This window comes from Nerophis lumbriciformis, linkage group LG37, assembly GCF_033978685.3.
Source record: "Nerophis lumbriciformis linkage group LG37, RoL_Nlum_v2.1, whole genome shotgun sequence".
Classification (NCBI taxonomy): Eukaryota; Metazoa; Chordata; class Actinopteri; order Syngnathiformes; family Syngnathidae; genus Nerophis; species Nerophis lumbriciformis.
The window spans coordinates 22324618-22348516 of record NC_084584.2 but is presented as its reverse complement, the minus strand read 5'-3'; the positions used below and the strand labels follow the sequence as shown (position 1 = coordinate 22348516).

The 23899-nt window shown below is 39.4% G+C and overlaps 1 protein-coding gene across 1 annotated transcript; it reads left to right on the top strand.

The window, feature by feature from the left end:
* The first annotated feature begins 346 nt into the window (after window positions 1–346).
* On the top strand, window positions 347–23899 carry kpna6 (karyopherin alpha 6 (importin alpha 7)). Its single transcript, XM_061931398.1, has 14 exons — window positions 347–575; window positions 5192–5325; window positions 5408–5500; window positions 12942–13041; window positions 13120–13214; window positions 13303–13434; window positions 13526–13614; window positions 13692–13791; window positions 16606–16769; window positions 16839–16917; window positions 16989–17114; window positions 17177–17304; window positions 17401–17585; window positions 20335–23899. Exons 1-14 carry the CDS (start codon window positions 572–574, stop codon window positions 20520–20522), a joined length of 1617 nt encoding a protein of 538 aa, XP_061787382.1. The 5' UTR covers window positions 347–571; the 3' UTR covers window positions 20523–23899.

Below are 23899 nucleotides of genomic sequence, written 5' to 3'. Positions count from 1 at the left end.
AAACCTGTGAATAAATTTTTAAATCCAAACAATATGCTTTCTATGAATGGTATTAATTATAAAAATTACAATTTGTATGGGGGTTGAGTTATAAGATAGTGTGAAAAGGGGAAGTTCTCTAAAACGACCAGCAGGTGGCAGTGTCGCCACTGAGTCTTTTATAGATGTGAGTGAAGGGAAAGTCTCGCGTGATTTCGTGGTTTCGTCATCTGACGTTGTAAATAAGGCTCCCTGGTGTATGTTGCTTTTTTACTGCGCCAAACCTACAAACCCGTGAATAAATGAAGAAATCCAAACAATATGCTTTACTGTTATTGATAATGTTAATTGTAAAAAAAACAACTCGTGGGGAAAGAAAAGAATAAATAATTAAGAAAGAACGTGGCCGTTTGTGGATGTGGTGCGTCCCCTGCTGGCAGGAAGTGGTCATTATATAGGGTTTCCGCCTCCGGCAGACATATTGCCGAACTTACCAGAGCAAAATTATTGACCATAAAGCGAGGGAAGAGGATTTAAAACTTGATTTGTATTTTTCTAGTCCGCGCCTTACACCTAAACAACAGAGCGCACAATGGGTAAGTTGTGTCGTTGCGTCTGAATGTAGACATACGCTCGGTGCTCTATGCTAACTCATTGCTGTAATGCTTATGAAATTGACATTTACCTCAACCAGTGGTCCCTTTGATGGCTTGGATGTGTTTATTTCGAATAACACATAATCTTTATTAACACGTTTATTGTTAACTTTTTGTCATGATTGTACTCGTGTTTCAACAGTTTACGAGGATTCGTGCACACTGTAGCTTAGCTGACGGTAGGCTAGCACCCTTGGTTACTGTTGATTAGCTTAGCTATAATACTAGCACTAATATAGTTGGTGATTTGTCGAGACGGTCTTATATGTACGTCGGTTTAAATGTACAACGTTAAGCGAATGTTGCAGTTTTTGACATGAGGCTTGTCAAACCACCGCGTTCATGTGGCTATAGTGTTAAATAATATTGCACGTATAGCAATTAGGGGTGTGGGGGAAAAAATCGATTCGAATTCGAATCGCGATTCTCATGTTGTGCGATTCAGAATCGATTCTCATTTTTTTTAAATCGATTTTTAATTTATATTAATTTTGGATTTTTATTTTTTTTATTTATCAATCCAACAAAACAATACACAGCAATACCATAACAATGCAATCCAAAACCAAACCCGACCCAGCAACACTCAGAACTGCAATAAACACAGCAATTGAGGGGAGACACAAACACGACACAGAACAAACCAAAAGTAGTGAAACAAAAATGAATATTATCAACAGTATCAATATTAGTTACAATTTTAACATAGCAGTGATTAAAAATCCCTAATTGACATTATCATTAGACATTTATAAAAAATAAATTAACAATAGTGTCACAGTGGCTTACACTTGCATCGCATCTCATAAGCTTGACAACACACTGTGTCCAATATTTTCACAAAGATAAATTAAGTCATATTTTTGGTTCATTTAATAGTTAAAAACAAATTTACATTATTGCAATCAGTTGATAAAACATTGTCCTTTACAATTATAAAAGCTTTTTTACAAAAATCTACTACTCTGCTTGCATGTCAGCAGACTGGGGTAGATCCTGCTGAAATCCTATGTATTGAATGAATAGAGAATCGTTTTGAATCGGGAAAATATCGTTTTTGAATCGAGAATCGTGTGGAATTGGAAAAAAAATACCGATTTTGAATCGAATCGTGACCCCAAGAATCGATATTGAATCGAATCGTGGGACACCCAAAGATTCACAGCCCTTATAGCAATACACAATTTGCTGTGACAGAATAACTCGAGCCACTTGTTTTGTGTAAATCCTCTTTATTTCACCCTGCTTCTTGGTGCAGGTTTTTTTCAAACCATGTTGGCTGTGTTGTATGGATATAGGTGAAATTTGCCAGAGTATGTTATTTCAACATTTTGTGAAAACATAGTTGTCCTATGTTCCTTAAATAACGCTAAAATCACGACTAAAAATGTCACAGTGAAAAATGCCTCCTGTGGTGCAGCATTATCTTAATGTGATCCCTTTAAGATTTCCATGGTCTATTGTTAGTTTTTAGTTTTTTCCACATTAAAAGCATGCAAATCAAATCAAACTATTTGTATCTCACTTTTAATACCTATAAAATGTAGTGCAAAGTTCTTTACTAGAGATGTCCGATAATGGCTTTTTTGCCGATATTCCGATATTGTCCAACTCTTAATTACTGATACCGATATCAACCGATACCGATATATACAGTCGTGGAATTAACACATTATTATGCCTAATTTTGTTGTGATGCCCCGCTGGATGCATTAAACAATATAACAAGGTTTTCCAAAATAAATCAACTCAAGTTATGGAAAAAAAATGCCAACATGGCACTGCCATATTTATTATTGAAGTCACAAAGTGCATTATTTTTTTTAACATGCCTCAAAACAGCAGCTTGGAATTTGGGACATGCTCTCCCTTTAAGGTTTATTGGCGCTCTGTACTTCTCCCTACGTCCGTGTATACAGCGGCGTTTTAAAAAGTCATACATTTTGAAACCGATACCGATAATTTCCGATATTACATTTTAAAGCATTTATCGGCCGATAATATCAGCAGTCCGATATTATCGGACATCTCTATTCTTTACATTAAAAAAAACATTGTAAAAATAGTACTTTATGCAAATACAATACAACCACAAATACAACCACAGTCTGTTTTCTGTTGCCTTGCTCCAACAATAATTTTAAAACGCGCACAGCCTTTTTAATGGGTCACACTTCCAATGAATAATTTAGGAGTATTTTTTAAAAGATTTACTTGTTTAAGGTGAGGACAAATATATTTGTTTACAGCAGCATTAAAGTCGTCGTCGTTGCTGACTCGAGGTGGGAATCTTTGGGCACCTCACAATTCGATTTCGATTACGATTCAGGAGCTACTGTACGATTCGGCTAAAAATGTATTATTGATGCATCTTTATGTATATTAATGCAGTTTTACATTTATTTTCGTTTCACTGAATAAACGTTTATCACTTGCAACTCAAAAAAACTCAAATCATTTGAAATAAGAAACAGTTACGTAAATTAATTCCTCCATTTATTAAATTAATGTAAATGTGTGCAAAACTGGACCATAAGTGCTCAGTAGTAAAGGAGCTGGTCGGATCTCTCGGTGAGGTGGCACGCTGCAGTCAACCAAAGTTTCGAACGGTCTGCGTTACTTTATTTATAATAAGTAAATAAACTATCGATTGTTAATCGATTCTATAACCGTCCATGTCTGAATTGCAATGCATCTAAAAATCGATATATTTTCCCCACCTCTATTGCTGACCATTGACTCATCTTTGGCTCTAAAAAATGTAAACTCCTTAATGTATTTAATCATACTTGCCAACCCTCCCGGATTTTCCGGGAGACTCCCGAAATTCAGCGCCTCTCCCAAAAACCTCCTGGGACAAATTTTCTCCCGAAAATCTCCCGAAATTTAGGCGGACCTGAGTGACGTGTCGACAGCCTGTTTTCACATCAGCTTTCCCACAATAAAACAGCGTGCCTGCCCAATCACGTTATAACTGTAGAATGATGGAGGGGGAGTTCTTGGTTTCTTATGTGGGTTTATTGTTAGGCAGTTTCATTAACGTCCTCCCAGCGCGGCAACAACACACAACAACAGCAGTCACGTTTTCGTCTACCATAAAGCAGTTTGTCTGCCGTAAACAGCAATGTTGTGACACTCTTAAACAGGGCAATACTGCCATCTACTGTACATGCATATGTGACAATAACATCTACGGCTTTTAAAGAGTGCACAACTGCGCACACAACAAGGAGACGAGGCAGAATGCATCATCAGAGAGGGTGTTCAGCATGGTTAGAAAAATAGTGACAGAGAATAGAACAAGGATGGACAATTCAACCCTTAACTCAACAATGAGTAGATGAGTGTCATGTGTGTGTATATGTGTAAATAAATGAACACTGAAATTCAAGTATTTCTCTTATTTATATATATATATATATATATATATATATATATAGCTAGAATTCACTGAAAGTCAAGTATTTCTTATATATATATATATATATATATATATATACACGAAATACTTGACTTGGTGAATTCTAGCTGTAAATATACTCCTCCGTCTTAAACCCCCCCCCCACCACCACCACCACGACCCCCCCCCCCACTTCCAGAAATCGGAGGTCTCAAGGTTGGCAAGTATGATTTAATGGAAATTATTTGTTTGATTCAGTTTAAATAAGCATAGTTATATAATGATACTGGCTTTTAATGGGTTAAAAACAAAATGTCTTACATATACGTAAGAAACCCATTTTAGATTGGTAGGACATATACATGAGGACATATGTATGAGGCTTTTACAGCAGTTTTTGGGAAGCTAATTGCGGTTTGTCCAACATGAGTGAATTTTAACGATCTCTAAGCTTTTTAAATCGTGATAATGCCCCAAAAGCACAGTATGAACTCAGTGGGAACAGTAGTTCTGACATTTAACCTCAGATAACCTTGGTGTTGTGGTTAAAGCCCTCTGACTCTGAGGTCTGGCACCATTATGCTGTTGGCTGCAGAATTCACTGTTGAGTCGCTCCCTTGTTGCCATGGGCAACAACACACAGGTCTGCCCAATGCCCTGCTATGGTGGCATGGCTGCACAAATGCTGAGAATGGTCAGTTTTGTCTTTTGCGTGGGCACTCGTTTATGCAAACTCTGCCTTTTAACTCGACTGACCTTTGTTCTGCTGAATAGTTTGGTGTGTGTGTGTGTGTGTGTGTGTGTGTGTGTGTGTGTGTGTGTGTGTGTGTGTGTGTGTGTGTGTGTGTGTGTGTGTGTGTGTGTGTGTGTGTGTGTGTGTGTGTGTGTGTGTGTGTGTGTGTGTGTGTGTGTGTGTGTGTGTGTGTGTGTGTGTGTGTGTGTGTGTGTGTGTGTGTGTGTGTGTGTGTGTGTGTGTGTGTGTGTGTGTGTGTGTGTGTGTGTGTGTATTTTTAGGCCATGTTGTCCACTCATCGTTACTCGTTTTTATATTTAGTTTTTTTACAAGCATCCTGATATCCTGCAATAGGATAGCGTTCTTCCTCATTCACGCACTTCTCTTTCCCAAAATGAATGCATTCTCCACGTGCTCCAACAGAGCCGTCAGCCAGTCCGGCCAAGGATACCTCCCGGATGAACCGCTACAAGAACAAGGCGCTCAACCCCGAAGAGATGCGGCGCAGGCGAGAGGATGAGGTCATCCAACTCAGGAAGCAAAAACGAGAGCAGCAGGTATGGCTAATCTTTACACATATTTAACCTCAGTGTGTAAAAAAAAAAAATGTGAAGAGAGCCGTCTCCTTTTTGTCCACAGCTCTTCAAAAGGAGGAACGTGGACGTCCTCACTGAAGAGGAGGCCATGTTGGAGAGCCCCCTTGTGGACTCGCTCATCAATTTACCAGCAACTGTGAGTGTCACATTTTACGTGCTTATGCCTCACAGCAACAGGTTCACTTGTCGTTTTCTCTCAGGTGGTTTGGGATAGAAACAGAACTATTCACGGTTTTAAGGTATTCCGTGGTATAGGGTAGCGTGATATAAATGATATAAATTTGGCCGACGAGTGCATGTTGATGACACAAGCGACAAGCAAACCAATGCGTTCTCAATGCAATGTCGTGTCCTCGATAGCAGCTAACGTCCCTTCACAATGCTAAGCCACTCCCGTATTTTCCGCACTATAAGGCGCACCGGATTATTAGCCGCACCTTCTATGAATTACATATTTCATAATTTTGTCCACCAATAAGCCGCCCCGGACTAAAAGCCGCGCCTACGCTGCGCTAAAGTGAATGTCAAAAAAACGCTGCGCTAAAGTGAATGTCAAAAAAACAGTCAGATAGTTCAGTCAAACTTTAATAATATATTGAAAACCAGCGTTCTAACAACTCTGTCCCAAAATGTACGCAAATGTGCAATCACAAACATAGTAAAATTCAAAATGGTGTAGAACAATAGCAACATAATGTTGCTCGAACGTTAATGTCACAACACACAAAATAAACATAGCGCTCACCTTCTGAAGTTATTCTTCATTCGTAAATCCTTCGAATTCTTCGTCTTCGGTGTCCGAATTGAAAAGTTGGGCGAATACGGGATCCAAAATGGCCGGTTCCGTCTCGTCGAAGTCACCGGAGTCAGTGTCGCTGTTGTTGTGCAGCAGTTCTGTGAATCCTGCCTTCCGGAAAGGTCGGACCACAGTTGTGACCGAAACTATCTGCCCAGGCATTTACGATCCACTGGCAGATGTTGGCGTATGTCGACCGGCGCTATCTGCCCGTCTTAGTGAAGGTGTGTTCGCCTTCGGAGCTGTGTGAAAAAAGCCACCCGGCCTCTTCGCGTAAACTTCCCTTAACCACTCGCTCATCTTTTCTTCATCCATCCATCCCTTCGAGTTAGCTTTTATGATGACGCCGGCTGGAAAGGTCTCTTTTGGATGGGTGGAAGTTAGCATGGCAAGCTAGAACCACAGTGAAGGATGACTTCTCATTCCCTGTGGAGCGAATATTCACCGTACGTGCTCCCGTTCCACAGTGCGGTTCAGTTGCTGTGAAATACGGTAGTAATCCGTGTGCGGATGGAGAGATTGCGTCTTTTTATGAACCGGATCGTTTTGTAGGAGCCATTTTGTGGTCTTTACAGATGTAAACAGGAAATGAAACGTACGGTGATATCCGCGCGTTTTTTCTTCTTCTTCCGGGGGCGGGTGAAGCGCTTCCTGTTCTATGGGGGCGGGTGAAGCGCTTCCTGTTCTATGGGGGCGAGTGCTTTCCTTGGCGGTTGCTTGCGTAGAAGAAGAAGCGCTTCCTGTTCTACCGGGAAAAAAGATGGCGGCTGTTTACCGAAGTTGCGAGACCGAAACTTTATGAAAATGAATCGTAATAAAGCGCACCGGGTTATTAGGCGCACTGTCAGCTTTTGAGAAAAATTGTGGTTTTTAGGTGCGCCTTATAGTGCGGAAAATACGGTATATGTCAGCAATTCTTGCCTTCATGGCAGCATCATTATCACCAAAGTTGATATCATCAAAGTTCTGTGGTCAGATGAAACAAAAATTGAGCTGTTTGGCCACAACACCCAGCAATATGTTTGGAGGAGAAAAGGTGAGGCCTTTAATCCCAGGAACACAAAAACCATGTTTTGCTGCCAATGGAACTGGTGCTTTACAGAGAGTAAATGGGACAATGAAAAAGGAGGATTACCTCCAAATTCTTCAGGACAACCTAAAATCATCAGCCTGGGGGTTGTGTCTTGGGCGCAGTTGGGTGTTCCAACAGGACAATGACCCCAAACACACGTCAAAAGTGGTAAAGGAATGGCTAAATCCGGCTAGAGTTAAGGTTTTAGAATGGCCTTCCCAAAGTCCTGACTTTGGGAACGTGTGGACAATGCTGAAGAAACATGTCCATGTCAGAAAAGCAACAAATTTAGATGAACTGCACCAATTTTGTCAAGAGGAGTGGTCAAAAATTTAACCAGAAGCTTGTGGATGGCTACCAAAAGCGCCTTATTTCAGTGAAACTTGCCAAGGGACATGTAACAAGGATTGAACCAGGAACCCTCAGGTTGCTGGCACAGCCACTCTCCCAACTTCGTCATGCCGTTCCCAATCACTCTATCACAAAAAAATAAGAGCTGTAGAAATGATTGGAAACTCAAGACAGCCATGACATAATGTTCTTTACAAGTGTATGTAAACTTTTGACCACGACTGTATATGATGTCATATTTACCATGCACCGAATTTAAAGTCTTCTAATAAATACGTACTTCAACAACTCCAACTCACTCTCGTGGATAAATTGTCAGCAAGTTTCCAAAACATGTTCAGTTTTAAGCTACCGGTACATGCCTACTTTTATTTATTATTTTTTATATTTTCCTAAAGTGTTTTTTTATCAATCATTCTTAAACTACCTAGTGATTGCATTTATTTTCAGTTTTTTTACAAAGAAAATATAAACATGTTTGCACTTGAGTTGCCATTTTTGCAACTGTAGACTACCGTATTTTCCGCACCATAAGCCGCCCTGGGTTATAAGCCGTGCCTTCAATGAAGGGCATATTTCAAAACTTTGTCCACCTATAAGCCGCCCCGTGTTATAAGCCGCATCTAACTGCGCTAAAGGAATGTCAAAAAAACAGTCAGATAGGTCAGTCAAACTTTAATAATATATTAAAAACCAGCGTGATGTGGGCGCGCATGGAGTCGTATATCAACATGGACGGAGCTGCGTGAAAAAAGCCACCCGGCCTCTTCGCGTAAACTTACCTTAACCACTCGCTCATCTTTTCTTCATCCATCCATCTCTTCGAGTTAGCTTTTATGATGACGCCGGCTGGAAAGGTCTCTTTTGGCAAGGTCTTCCTTTTGAATATCACCATGGGTGGAAGTTTCTGGCCATTAGCATGGCAAGCTAGAACCACAGTGAAGGATGACTTCTCATTCCCTGTGGTGCGAATATTCACCGTACGTGCTCCCGTTGTATCCACAGTGCGGTTCACAGGAATATCAACAGTCAGTGGAACCTCGTCCATGTTGATAATGTTCTCTGGCCGGATCTTTTTTTCAGCTATCTTGTTTTTACAATATGCACGGAAAGTAGCCAGCTTTTCTTGAAAGTCTTTAGGCAGTTGCTGTGAAATAGTAGTCCGTGTGCGGATGGAGAGATTGCGTCTTTTCATGAACCGGAAACCTGTCGCTTAGTAGGAGCCATTTTGTGGTCTTTACAGATGTAAACACACAAAGGAAATGAAACGTAATATCCGCGCGCTTCTTCTTCTTCTTCTTCTTCTACGCGGGCGGGTGGTTGCTTACAGTAGAAGAGGAAGCGCTTCCTGTTCTATGGGGGCGGGTGCTTACCTTGGCGGTTGCTTGTGTAGAAGAAGAAGCACTTTCTCTTCTACGGGGAAAAAAGATGGCGGCTGTTTACCGTAGTTGCGAGACCGAAACTTTATGAAAATGAATCTTAATCTTAATCCATATATAAAGCGCACCGGGTTATAAGCCGCACTGTCAGCTTTTGAGTAAATTTGTGGTTTTTAGGTGCGGCTAATAGTACGGAAAATACGGTACATTAAGAGCATCATTTTATTATTATTCTCACTATATTATATATGAACATTTGTTATAGCTGTTTTAAATGTATATGCTCCACTTCTATTATGTTCTATCTATTATTGCTTAAAATTACTTTCTACTAAAGTTTTTTTTTCCCTCTTCCTTTCGATAATATAAAAATATCACATTATGTGGCTGTAACTATAATACCTTACAGTGAAATTGTGATTTTTTTTGTCTAAGGTTGTCAGAATCTCACACCATCACACCAAAAGGTCGTATAATTCAGAATTGGATCAAAATTTTAAATATAATTAGAAAAGCGTCTCTAAAGTTACAAACCATTAGTCGTGTAATCCCACAATATTTTAGAATAAGAAATAATTCTGTGATGCCTTTTTTGTGGAAATTAATAAAAATGAAGAACCCATTGAATTAATTAATATAAATTAATGTTTATTGATATTTTCTTATTTTAAAGAGCAAATTAATTATTCATTAATACATTGTATAAAACACTGCAAACAAAAACTTGTAAAGTTTTGAAATCACAAACAAAACTAAAGCTCACAAAATAATTGACATAAATAAAATTATTTCAGAATATATGTGAGATTGTAATTGTTTCTGAATGGTTTAACATTAAATGTTGACACAGTATCTATAGATGCCGTTACTTTTACAATAGAGGTTTTATTGGTTATATGTTTCCCAAAACAGTGGCTAACCTTTAAAAATGCAAAATATTAGATGACCTTTGTCAATGATTATTTCTTCATACATAAATGCCACGTGGAACTATTGCCTCAAGCTTGACCCTGGAACAAATACATTCAGATTCTGTTATTGCCTTTTGGAGAAAATTATGAAATGAGAACAATACAAAATGAAACATTATTATTTTACGTCTAGTAGTAGTAGTAGTAGTAGTAGTAGTAGTAGGGCTGGACACATTTTTTATCGATTTTGATTTTGGCTTCTCACAATCATAACATTTTTATAACTGAGAAAAAATTAATTAATGGGCCACGCAATATGCGTGCACATCCCTGAGCTTGTAATGGTGAAACGGATGATTATACGTATGAGTAGGGAAAAAAGACCACGTCTACTCAAAGTTCAGGACCTCACCATGGTTGTTTATCTTTTTATTTGACACGGCACTAGTATGTCTAATCAGTTATCACTAAACTCAACAAGAAAAGTAAGGCCATATGATTTCCGCATTCACGGAATCACAGAATTGACCAATAAAACAAAATCCGCTATTAAACGCAGAATATCAGGGGAAATTGACATTACTGTGAGTGAAATGCTGTCATTGTGAGGAGAAAGAACATTTGTTTCGGATAATAATGTGCCCGGTAGCGCTTTTTCATCCCTGAAACACTCAACCACCTCGTCCTGAACTACACAATGTGGAGACGACCACTTGAAACAGTGACTAAACTATGAAATTAAAGCTAGCGAGAACAATCTATACACCCACAATACATGTCATATGCTTGTGTTGTTGTGATCGACATCAACAATGTAAGAGTAACGTAGAAACAGGACAGCAGTTACAACTTTTTTTAACACTGCCTAAAGTCGTCTTGACACGTCAAGCTCAGAACAACAGCACACTTTCTCCTTCACATGTTGCTGTGCACAACATCCGGTATGACAGTGCTAACAGAATAAAGGTTTCAAAAAAGTACCTTACAAGAGCATAATATACTTAAAGCACGCATTGATACATGTACTCAATTATTAAGCTTTGACTTAAAATACTGGTCAAAATTGTCCAAATATGTATTGCATCAATCAATAAATGTGAGGATTTTTGCATTTATTAACAAATATTTTATTTAAAAAATTGACTTATGACACAAAAAGCACACGCTATGGTGGTAAAATAAGTGTAAAAGGTGGAAAAAACAGAATAAAAAAAAAATAAAACAGAAAATGTTTTTTTTCCATATTCCATCCATCCATCCATTTCTACCGCTTATTCCCATCGGGGTCGCGGGGGCGCTGGAGCCTATCCCAGCTACATATTGTTACTGTTATTTAAAGGTGCCACGCCATCAGTGTGTGAATGTGTGTGTGAATGGGTGAATGTGGAAATACTGTCAAAGCTTTTTGAGTACCGGTACCTTGAAGGTAGAAAAGCGCCATACAAGTATAACCCATTTATCATTTATTTACATGTAATAATGTGGCCAGAAATGGTACTGCAATCACAGTCAAAATTCTGTAGTCCCCTCCCTCTCTCCCTGACTGAGGTTGCCAGATACGCAGCCAAATCCAGCTCAATCTACTCCAAGGAACTTCAAACTTCCACTGCCTCTTACTAGGGGTTGAGGTGCTGGGACCATAATAGCTGAATGAATCGACAAGCGTTTTGTCAATAACAAATCTCTAACCAACACATTTTACACAGAATTAGGCTATTTTCAGGAAGAAGTACATCATGCATGCAAACAATATCACAACAAATGGCAATTATATGTTTATTGTCAGTACTATCAGAAAACAAAGACTAAAACAAACTGCAACCAACGCTAGCAATTGTTATACTGGTGAAAATAAGTAGAGCATGCTTAGCAGCCTAATGTACGCCCAAAACTAAAGAGAATACATTTTACCAAGGTGTGCCTATAGGTTACACAAATGAGGAATTATTTTATCATGTGATTTGGCTGTCTCCATATGTTTTACATTGCCATGATGACAGTTGGATGTTGGAACCCATTTCCTCAGCGTGTCAGCATATTGAGAACGAAATAGGCACCGACACTACCCATATCCACATAAGTTTTATTTGTCGAAAATATATTTTGTCCTCTCAGTTCAGGCATATATTTCCCCCGTTAGCCTGTATGTCGATGTGTCCTCACTGGGCTTGCATGCTAAGCATTACACTAGTAGCGAAGCACCATCACACTAAGCATTCGTTGCACGAACATACAAGCTTTGTTAGACAAGATCATAGACTGTATTGGACAATATAGTTTACATACGAAATGTCCATTTCCATTTATTACAAGTAATAAGAAAACTTAAATACCTGACTTACCTATCAAGGAAGAAATTAGCAAGTTTGGCGTTAGATGAAAAAATCTTCTCCGCCTTCAATCGTCTTCATCTTTCAAAGGCATCCCTGATCCAATTTCTTGTTTTGTTCCTGGCCTTGTCATGAATAAGTTGAGAATCGTAACAACGCCTTTTAGATTTACTAAGTCTCTGACATGTTTAGTAACTTTACCAGTGGTAGTAGCTAGACAAAGAGGGTGGTGCGTAACTGGAAACCTGGATGTAACACACTCACGGACTTTCTAATTGGTGAAACGGTAGAGGGTGGGACATCGAAATGAAAACAATAACAAGATTTCGGGGCTGTAAATCTAATTTTGAAATGAGCATATCCCGTCTGAACTACTGTTATCAGTTGTAAAGGTATTTAGATTTATTTTTGCCTTTTGATATATCAGGGCCATTTAATGATGACCTGACATGAAATTATTACATATGGCTCCTTGTATATGTACTATTACAATTATTATTTAATGTTTATACTTGTTTATTCCTTACTAATTTATATCTCTTTGTTCTTTTAAATATTTAAAGTTGAGTTTTAGTGGTACAATAAATACTCATGTTTTCAAATAATGAATAATCGTGTTATTTGTGATTACCGGTACAATAGTCATTTAAAAATAATTGTGATTATTATTTTTGCCACAATCGTCCAGCCCCAAAGTAGAGGGTTGCAGTGCTCAAGCAGTGTGCACGTGTGTTGCAGGAAGGTGTTATCACCAGAGACATGGTCGAAATGCTTTTCTCAGAGGACCCGGAATTTCAGCTCGCCACGACACAAAAGTTTAGGAAGCTTCTCTCTAAAGGTATCATGTTGTTCATATTAGCCACCATGAGAGGAATAAAAAAAAAAGGTTAACCTATTTCCTTTGTGTTCCTTCTAGAGCCCAACCCTCCTATTAATGAAGTTATAAACACGGCTGGAGTAGTGCAGAGGTTTGTGGAGTTCCTAAAGAGGAAGAACAACTGTACGCTACAGGTGAGCATGAACTAAGAGGGCTGATAAAAGAAGTGAGATAAGCCTAAAGAATGCATGTTATTGCCCTTGATGTGACGTGCGTGTGCAGTTTGAAGCTGCCTGGGCTCTCACCAACATCGCATCAGGCACGCCCATGCAGACCAAGACTGTCATTGAAGCCGGAGCTGTGCCCATTTTCATAGAGCTACTTAATTCTGACTTTGAGGATGTGCAGGAGCAGGTAAGACTGGGATGTTGTATTTTGCATCCATAGCCATATGACCCCAAATATTTTTATTTTTTTTACGGGTGTGTGTTATTTTGTCCTTCAGGCTGTGTGGGCGCTGGGCAATATCGCAGGGGACAGTGCTGTGTGCAGGGATTATGTGCTCAACTGTAACATCCTTCCACCTCTATTAATGTAAGCGAACAACATACATTTAACTATTATGTGTCTGATACATTTCATACAACAGTTGCTTGTCTTTGCTATTGCAGGCTCCTGACTAAATCCACAAGACTGACCATGACCAGGAATGCTGTGTGGGCTCTGTCTAATCTCTGCAGAGGAAAAAACCCTCCGCCTGCCTTCGAAAAGGTTGTTGCCATGAATCAAAACACAGCGATATTTTTTTTTTGAGGTTTTATTTGGTACACTTGCATAAATCCAGTAGAAAACAATGCTGCCTTTACAAAAAATATACACTTTCAGAAAAGCAATATTGTGTATTATACAGAGGGCTGTTTCTAATGTAGTATATTACACCGATGCGATTAACTTATTGTGAAATTACTGCAAATAGCTGGGTGGTTCATTTGTGCATGAGAAAGGGGTAGGGTCGTTTATTGACAAGTATTGCACAACACAGCCACAACAGAACCAATGTTTTAACCAGAGATAGGAGTAAACTACTCAGTCAACATTAAGTTAGTGATCAGTCCCTCCAGTATGTCGCGATTGGGCCAAATAACTCAAATTCAACCAATCCCCCGCATATGTTGACCAATTAGCATCATTTTAGCCCTTTGAATTTGTCTCTTAAGAGGCGCTCAAACGCGCATGTTAATTGTTTAATCAAAACGTATGCTTGTTTCTTGTGCAGACTAAGCAGGAACAATAGCATGTAACAATATATCAACTCTTTATTGCTCAAACGGCATAATTGTAGCCCCCTGTGCAGCTCAGAGCTACTTCTGGTTCTGGTCTACAGTGCTAAGCCTTTTGGGTAATGTACCATATTTTTGGACTATAGAGCGCACTGTTATATAAGCCGACCCACTACATTTTAGAAGAAAAAATATTTTTCCATATATTAGGTGCACCGTGTACTATAAGGCACAGATCTACATGTTATAAAATTAGTTATTTACACAAAAATATTTTGTAACTGTTCATTTACATTCATTAATTCTGTAACATAGCAGTAAAACGGCTGATCAAACAAAACAGAAGTCATCTTCATGGACCCACTAGCAGCGGAAGCTAGCTCTCCAGTCAGCAAAACAGACTCAATAAGTCCACGGTGACATTTTGGTGAATTTACTAAGAAATGAGTGAAACTGAAAAAATACAAAAATAATGCCATTGAAAGGTAATAATACTAACACAGATGCTTGTAAACATGTTGGCATATTAGCTAATGCTAACAACACCAGCTTGATTACATTACGATAGCCCTTACAAATATGCATGAAAACACTCCTACAGACGGTTTAGCAAATATAAATTGTTTTAGTTACATTGTAAAACTTGTTGCTTGGAGTAATGAATGAAGAATCCATAAAACTAAAAATGCTATGGACGTTTAGAAGACGGAAATACTGTAGACATTCACCCGCAACACCTGCAGTGAGAGAACTTGGCCAAAAGATTGAACCATATCACAAACAATAACACCCCTTTTCAATGTATTTGCTTGTGTTTTATGAATGCTATTTGCATTGTGGCCATCAGCGAAGAAAAATCCATAAATTAGCCGCACCATTTTATAAACCACAAGGTCAAAGCGTACGGGGGAAAAAAAAGCTAAATACTGAATTTACGGTAGTACGTATATAAACATTTGATAACAGACCGACATCCTCACTTCCTACTTTACATGTATTTTTTATATTTTGTAAACATTATTTATCCAGGGGTAAGGCAATTAAGAACATATTTTCATTTGCAATGCTGACCTAGCAAAGAGGCTGCATCTAGAGGTGAGAGATGTTGATGTGTGATGAGTCTCTCATGTACAAACAATAACTACTGCTATAATTCGTTCACAAATGCTCGTAACTTGCGGAGGTAAATGTGGTATTGTGGAGAATATTTGCTAGGATGTCCAATCCGGATTTTTTGAGCAAATCCGATCTTTTCATGTAGTCTTTCACGTTACAAAAAAAATTGTAACGTCCAAACTTAACGCAATCTGACCTGCATGCAGACATTTCACGTGTGCTGCAGTGTTTGCAAAAGTAAAACATGGCTTCAATTCTAGTAGCTCTCAGTCCTGGTGCATTTGTGGCAGTTTCAAGGATTTTCTGTATAGTGCGTGTAGAAGAATAAGAAAGAAGAGTCCAGGCATTTTGGCTCTCGCATTCTGTGCGAGATTTGCTTCAACGTCTGCTCTGAAGATCGTTTGGGTGAGCAGTTGGAGACAGGAGTGGTGGAACATTCACAAAAGTTCCTAAAACATATAATTTTTGCAAGTTTTCTGTTCATTTGTCAATTTTCTATTTTGCAACTGTTTATTTTGGCGAAGAATTAAGACGCTCATTGCTTTTTGATAACTTACTAGCCGGATGAACGCAAACCAATTGTTCAGACTGCAGTCGAATCGACTACATATCGGATTTATAACCACATACAAAAGAGGCCTGGGTCGGACTTGGAAAAAGTATGACATGAAAATATCCGACACGTAGGAAAAAAATCGGAATTGACCTGCAGCATGAAAGAGGCCTTAGCGTTTACTTTTAGGTCTGTGCTATATAAAACGAATAAAACATTAATAAAGTGTTTTGTTTTTTTGCAGTCCTGTGCTTTTTGAGGTTAGGTTTATAAGGAACCCATAAAACATTGATAACATATTCATAAAATCAGAAGTTGATTCAATGTTATTGAAATAAAATAAGTCTCAAAACGTTGCAACTTTTGCCGCAACTTTCTGAAAAAGCTTCTGTGAATTCAGCCATTTTAGGCCGAAACAATCACAAAAAAGTCTGCAAAATCCTGAAGAGACGGACTGAGCTACTATTAGTGCAAGTGTTACATGCATGAGTTTCACTCAACCACAGAGTAGCAACCATCTGCCAGATGCTGAAAAAAAACCTACTTCGGGAGTTTGCCTGCAGCCAAAAGTCTCTATACAGAACTTTGTTGTCCTTTTTAAAGATATGTTTATGCCAGAATACATTGTGCTTGTAGGTGTCGCCCTGTCTTCCGGTACTCTCCAGACTTTTATTTAGCAGCGACCCAGACTTGCTGGCAGATGCATGCTGGGCGCTCTCCTACCTCTCAGACGGCCCCAATGACAAAATCCAGGCTGTCATCGATTCCGGGGTCTGCAGGCGCCTCATAGAGCTGCTCATGTAAGCCTGCGTCGCCGCACGTCCCGCTGGTAAAATTCCCGGCCTGTTAACGCGCCTCCTGTTTTGCAGGCACGTAGACTATAAGGTGGCCTCTCCTGCCTTGAGAGCGGTGGGCAACATCGTGACAGGAGATGACATCCAGACACAGGTGGGAGTCTCTGCCGATCAGCATTAAGACGTCTTTTACGGCTGTTTTTAAGACTGTATCGCTGTGGACAGGTGGTGTTGAACTGCTCCGCCCTGCCTTGTCTGCTGCACTTGCTCAGCAGCGCCAGAGAGTCTATCCGCAAAGAAGCCTGCTGGACCATCTCCAACATCACAGCAGGGAACCGAGCACAGATACAGGTGCAACACGGCACACACTGGGGGCACCTGTCGTTCTGATGTGTGGTTATTCTGCTCTACAGACAGTTATTGATGCAAACATCTTCCCGGTGCTGATTGAAATCCTACAAAAAGCTGAGTTCAGGACCAGGAAAGAGGCTGCCTGGGCAATCTCCAACGCCACTTCTGGAGGAACACCAGAACAGATCAGGTTTTTACGAGATTTTAAATTAAATTAATTCCCCTTTCTTTCTCATTGGGTTCAGCTGCGAATGTCTTTGTATGTGTTTGTGTGGTGGCACTTCAGGTATCTGGTTAACCTAAACTGTATCAAACCGCTCTGTGATCTGCTCACCGTGATGGACTCCAAGATTGTTCAGGTGGCCCTTAACGGCCTGGAGAACATCCTGCGGCTGGGCGAGCAGGAGGCCAAGCAGGAGAACAACGGCACGGGAGTCAATCCGTACTGCAGCCACATCGAAGAAGCTTACGGTACTGCAGGAAATGCTAAGGCCTACTGTATTAACAGAAACACAGTGTCAAATGAAAGTGGTCAATTTTCCACAGCACAGTACATACTTGGCTTGCTAACTGTTGCTTTTCCACTGGCAAAAGTAGGGACTAGCAGGTGTCTTTTCCAGTGCCTGGTCAGACAGGGTCCCAAGCATGCTAGAAATTATCAAAATAATCACTCATGCTAACGGTAGCTTCTATATTGCAGTGTTATAAATGGCGTCAAAACAGCACCAGCATCCTTGTGCGTAAAACCCACGCTGTGTGCAGACTCGTTTTATGCTCGCACAGCCTCTTTTTGCTCATGCGTGGACTCATATTTGAGCTTGCGATGTGTTTAATAGATGCACAGCGACTTTACAATCCTTCTTTCTGATTGGTCACTTTAAACACTTAACTGTCGCCTCGTCAGAACCAATCCGAGGGAGCCTGTTGTGTGTCCAGGGATGGGAATTGATCAGATTTTTACGATTCCAATTCCTTTTTCGGTTCTGCATAACAAATCAGTTTATCGATTCTCATTTGAAAAAAGACAACAAACACGTTGATTAGCATCACATTTGTTTAGTTTAGAAAAGAAACATGTAGTGCGCAGTACCATCTGCCACGATAATGCGCTCTTCGTCGTCGTTGCGTTTTCCTTGTTTCTTGCATTGAACAAAGGGAGCACAGAACCAAGTCAAATTCCTTGTGTTATATACTTGGCCAATAAAGATGATTCTCATTCTGATGTACAAACACTAGGGGTTATTTAAGAAAATTGGTCAATAATCTAAATTGTGACTCTCTCCGATTCTAAATCGATTACAAGCAGTTTGAATAGTAACACCGCATTTGAACATAGGAAAATAAAACACTATTTTAATCAAGTGATTCTTTGGCGTACTACAGTTTGAGAATCACTGTATTACACCAAATAATACATTTTAATTGTGTTAAATCAATTCTCTTAATCAAATAGTCACCCCATAAACTGGTATAGGTTTGAATTGTGAGTTGCTCAGAGGTTCCCATCTCTAACAAACACAACAGGGAGGTCTTAAGATGGGGTGCCAGGGCGCAGGGAGTCTCCAGAAAAATTACAGGTATTTTGTTTTAACAAGTAACTCTAAAATAAGTATTCATCTGTAGAAATAAACAAAATACAACAATTATTTTATGGCATTTATACAAGAATGTCCAGTAACATGTTCAGCTATTTTTTTCCATTGAAATGCAGATAATTGTTTTAAAATAATACATTAGCTGAGCACAAAAGCAGAACAATGTCATTCAGTGACAAATACAAGTCACATCTAATAGAACTGGGCATTCTGCCATAAACATGAACATGAACTATTATTTTGCAGAAAAATAAGCATATCTTATTTTTCAGGAAGCCATACACTACCGGTACCTTCCTGACCAATCACGGTGCCTTCACTGTGGAGGACACTTCTCAGACAGGGTGGAGGCATACAGCCTCTGAGCCAGTCACACGCTGCCTCATCATCTAATGTAATGCATGAGAAGCATTCAGTTCATGTTTACAGTTAATAATAGCAGCTTTTACAATGACCGGCAGTGTCATTTACCTGCAGTATTAACAACAGATGACGCTCTGCCGCCGGTGGAGGTGCACTTTTGGCTCAGAGGGTATCAAAACGTCCCATTCATTCGAAGTTAACATTGTGCGTGCTAATGTTTCTGCATATTTGTAGTAGTTCCTCCCTTTTATGAAATACCAACTTTGCAATGCTTCCTCGTGACTGACACTTGAGCATTTGTGGCATTATGTGTGACGTCTTGTGCGCCGTCAGGGATCAATAAGGGAATCATTAACAAAACTGGCAAATGATTCCCAGAATCCAAACATTTGATTCCCATCTCTTTGTCCCTTCTGAAAAAAAAAAGGCAGTCTTAGACAAAAAAACAATACAATGGAACCTCGATTTATGAACCCGTCTATTAGCAACCTTTTCAGTTAACAAACTTTTAGATCCAGACAAATAAGCCTCCGTTTGCGAACTATGTCGCTGCGTAGGAATGCGTCATTCATTCATTTTGTGTCCTGCTGGTAGCCATTTCTGCTTGCATGTATATTACTATCACAGCAAGCTTTTAATTGTGAAGAGAATGGACTTTTCTGGAAAAATATGCCAAAGCAGATTTATTTCACAGCAGAGTAGAAGACTACCTCTCGTTCAGTGTCGCTTCTTTCGAGCGCACACACAGTCCCTCCCCGCCGCCCCCTACATTCCCTTCTCTCTCTGTTACGGTGTTAATCAGAATCAGCTTTATGTAAAGTAAGTGGATTTTACTCATTTTAATGTTTATTATTGTAGCAATATGGTTGTTAAAGTTAAAGATTTTTGTTGTTGCTGATCTTTTGTGAGGGAACCAATGAGACATGTTTGCAGAGCAGCGCATACAGGACAGTTTAGATTGTCGTCGTTTTGGCTTGTTGATAAAGAAACAGTTAATTCTTCACCTCCTTATTTTATGTGACATAGTGTAAAAAAGTGTACAACCTTCACTAAAATATGGACTTTAGTTGAGGCTGAAACCCATTATTCATATTTACATTGTTTCTTGTGGAGAAATTTGCTTCACTACATGAACTTTTAAATTTACAAACCTTGTTCAAGAACCAATTAGGTTCATAATTTGAGGTTCCAGTGTATTAAGTGTATTTTGTCATGTTTTACGTTGACACAGATGTAGTCAATGCAGTGTTTCCCTGCTGTAGGTCTGGACAAGATAGAGTTCCTCCAGAGCCACGAGAACCAGGAGATCTACCAAAAGGCCTTTGACCTCATTGAGCACTACTTCGGCGTGGAAGACGAAGACAGCAGTCTGGCGCCTCAGGTGGACCAGGCCAACCAGCAGTTCCTGTTCCCCCAGCAGGAGGCGCCCATGGAGGGCTTTCAACTCTAAAGGATAAGATTTGTCCAATTTGATTGGGGAGGAGGAGTAGCGATTTCTAGATGTCATACCTCTGTTCTCTATCGCTGATCTGAGACCACCTGTACCCCGACTTACAGCGCACACACACATCTTGCTGCCACTGTTTGTTTGTTTTTTGGTTTATTTTTGGTGGGGGGGTCTTTTAGTGGCAGTAATGATAAGAATATTTGTAGGCATTTTGATGAGTTTCTTTTCCAAATAGGACATTCCTACTTTGAGGAAAGGCACCCACCTTCTGGATAACGGCCTGACTTAGTGCAATTTTGCAAATGTACTTTAAAGCTCCCCTTTTGCCTTCTACCCTAAACACTTACTGGGTTTTAGGTCACTTTTCTTTTATGGAAAGCACTTTTAGGAGAGGCTGACGTCCTCAAGGGAGGGATCAAAATCTACGCAGGGAAGGGGCGCAAACTGACATGACTTTGTTTTCATCAGGATATTTTTTTGTGTGGGAGGAAAACGTAGATTAAATCTGCACTTGGGGGTGTTTGTGGGCAAGGTTTACAAGATCTAGAAATGTCAGGGGTGGTTTAGTTAGGTAGCGATCAAATGCTCGTGGTGTGTTGTTACTAATAAGAGTACATTTGAGATAGGAGGTGATCTAACAAGGCAGAAGGAAAGAGGGGGCAGCAGTAGAAGCAATGTAGATTTACAGAGAAAGGATACCAGATTAGTCAGTGCGAACACGATGCCCCCTTCCTGTCTGCATGTAGTCGCATGGTGTTTTGTCGCACGCCGCCTCTGCACATCCTCAGCCACGGAACAGGAAGCGGGTGTCTGGCTGTTAACTACCGTACTAATAGTGTAGTGATGGTGTCATGTACTACAGTGCTAGTGGATGAATACCATTCAGACTATTTGCGTGTTGTCATCCCATGGGACCTCTTCCGGCCCCGGTGGTGGGAGATGTGCCAGCAGACTGCGGTGATTCAAAAGTGTAGTTTCAATCGGGTAATATTATTTGCGTTGATATTCATGTATTTGTTTGCACACAAACACACGCACACACACTTGCATACAACACCTGCACACGCACACGTCACACTGATGAGTGGCTACTAGCAAGACTATTTATGTATGGAAAACCGAAACGTTTTCCGTCTTTATTTAAACTAAAGTTTGTAAATTAGCTTTTTTTTTTTTTTCCTCTCGACAAACATTCAAAATGTATTTGAAACGCAAAAAAAATCTTAAGTGCCACAAAAGTGCGACGGTGTAATAGGACTGTTGGGGGAAAAACACTAATGCTATATCATGCAAAAGTGATCAGAATAAAGTTGTAATTTTGCAAGAAAAAAGCTTGTGATTTTACACAAAATAAAGATGCGAATATAAAAGTCACAATTTTTTACTATAAAAAGGTTGATTTTGCAAGATTAAGCGGTAAAATGAAAAAGTTACGATTGGGTAAATCTCACACAAACAAAGCAATGCTGGTCCCAGAGTGTTGCGTTCAAGTCTTTAGCTCAAATGGAAATTTTTAAACTTTTTTTGTTATTCTGAAGCACAAAAATATTCTCTAACATGACTTTATTCTTGTAAGATTTGATAATTTAAAAAAAAGTGTAATTCAACTTAATTTTCCAGACCTTCATACTAAGGATGAGGTATTTTCTTCTGAAAAACTTTTTTTTTTTTTGGTCATTGCTTTTAGCCACTATGACTTATGATTATTGGAATGAGTGCGGACGCACTATAACGGAGCGTTAGTGTGGTCGCGTGACGTTTGATGACTAAGTAGCACCGAGTGAGGACGGGCTTGTTTGCTTGACTGCGTGACTTTGTAGCCTCGTATGTTTTGTGGAGGACTTTTAGGTGGTCCCCGTTAAAAATCACTTGTCGAAATGTTCTCCACAGAACACGTGCGCTCCTAGAAGACCTCCACCAATAACGTTAATAGCCTATCAACAGCGTCCCCACATGACAAAAGTGCTTGAGCAGGATTTATCAAGAAAGGCTTTGATTTTGTGGAAAATTGTGACGTTGAAATAGTTTTTCTTCAAAACTGCACTCCTCTATTCACTAAAGTGCCAATCTGACCAACAAAGACTGGAGGTTCTTATGTATCTGTCTTGGACCTATAGATTTATTTTCCTTTATAGATATATCTTTTATTTACTTGAATGTGCACACTTACTGTGCAAAAAAAAAAAAAAAAAAAAAAAAAATGCTGCTCTATTTTCTTTACCTTTTTTTTTTTTTAAGTTACATTATTTTGCCACTGGAAAAGTTGTCTTTCTTTACTGTGGGCGCCTGAATAAACAGTGACTCATAGAACTGGCCCCTCTTGGGTATGTTGCAGTCTACAAAATTCAAGTAAACCATTTATGGCACTTTCCTTCAAGTTTACCAAAGTTGATCTACATAAATTGGAGGCTGTGATGTTTAGTTCCCAACACCTGCTTCCTGCAGGTTATTCAAAGTGCTCCATTTCTGGTTGAGGGCGTTCAGAAGAACAAAAGCAAACCCAGAAGACTGCAATATATCAAATAAAATAAACAGGCCCTCTTGAGGCAAAGATGACATCTGTTCATACTTGACATTTTTCTAAGTTATTAAAAAAATCTGGGATTCATAAATGTGCAGTGAATTCCATGAAAAGGTATTATATGTATTTTCTGATACATTGACAGGGATTCACATGCAATCACTTCTGAGAAGTGGATTTTTGGAATATTTCACAGGAAAATGGGGTTTTTTTTCTGATGGGGGATATTCTGAGATATATTTTTGGATAATTGTGTTGAGAGTTTAAAAAAAGCTGCCTAATATTCCGGAAATAATGGTCAAGATTGAATAGTCATCACACCAAAACATCACAATCATGACTTTATTTGTCTTCCGTCCTGTAGAAACTGTGGCGTTTGTGTGAAATGTATCAGAAACAAACGCCACGCTTGGCTTAGTCACATCATGTCGTCTATAACGCTGCAAATGTTTACAATGTTTGTACTTTTCATGTAGAACATCACTGACCAGTCCTCGTTATTGTGTCTACTCTGGTCCTTTTCATTTCTTTTTATTTATGTCCTCTATTCTTTTCTCTAATTTTTATTTTTTGCCCCAATTTTCTTCAAAATTACCCCTATCTCTCTTAAACTGTGACTTTGACTTGACTTGACTTAACCGACGGTATGAATGAGTGACGAGAAAACACTTCCAGTGAACATGACACACAAACATGAACATGGGGGGGAAACATACAGTATGTAAAAAATGTAAAGGTTTGAAATTATTCAGTGAATACTGTATGAAAATAAAGATGTAGAAAAAAATGTTTGCGCATACTCTTATGTGTTCACATTGTGTCATACCCAGTTGTGTAATAACACCTATTTTAAATATTG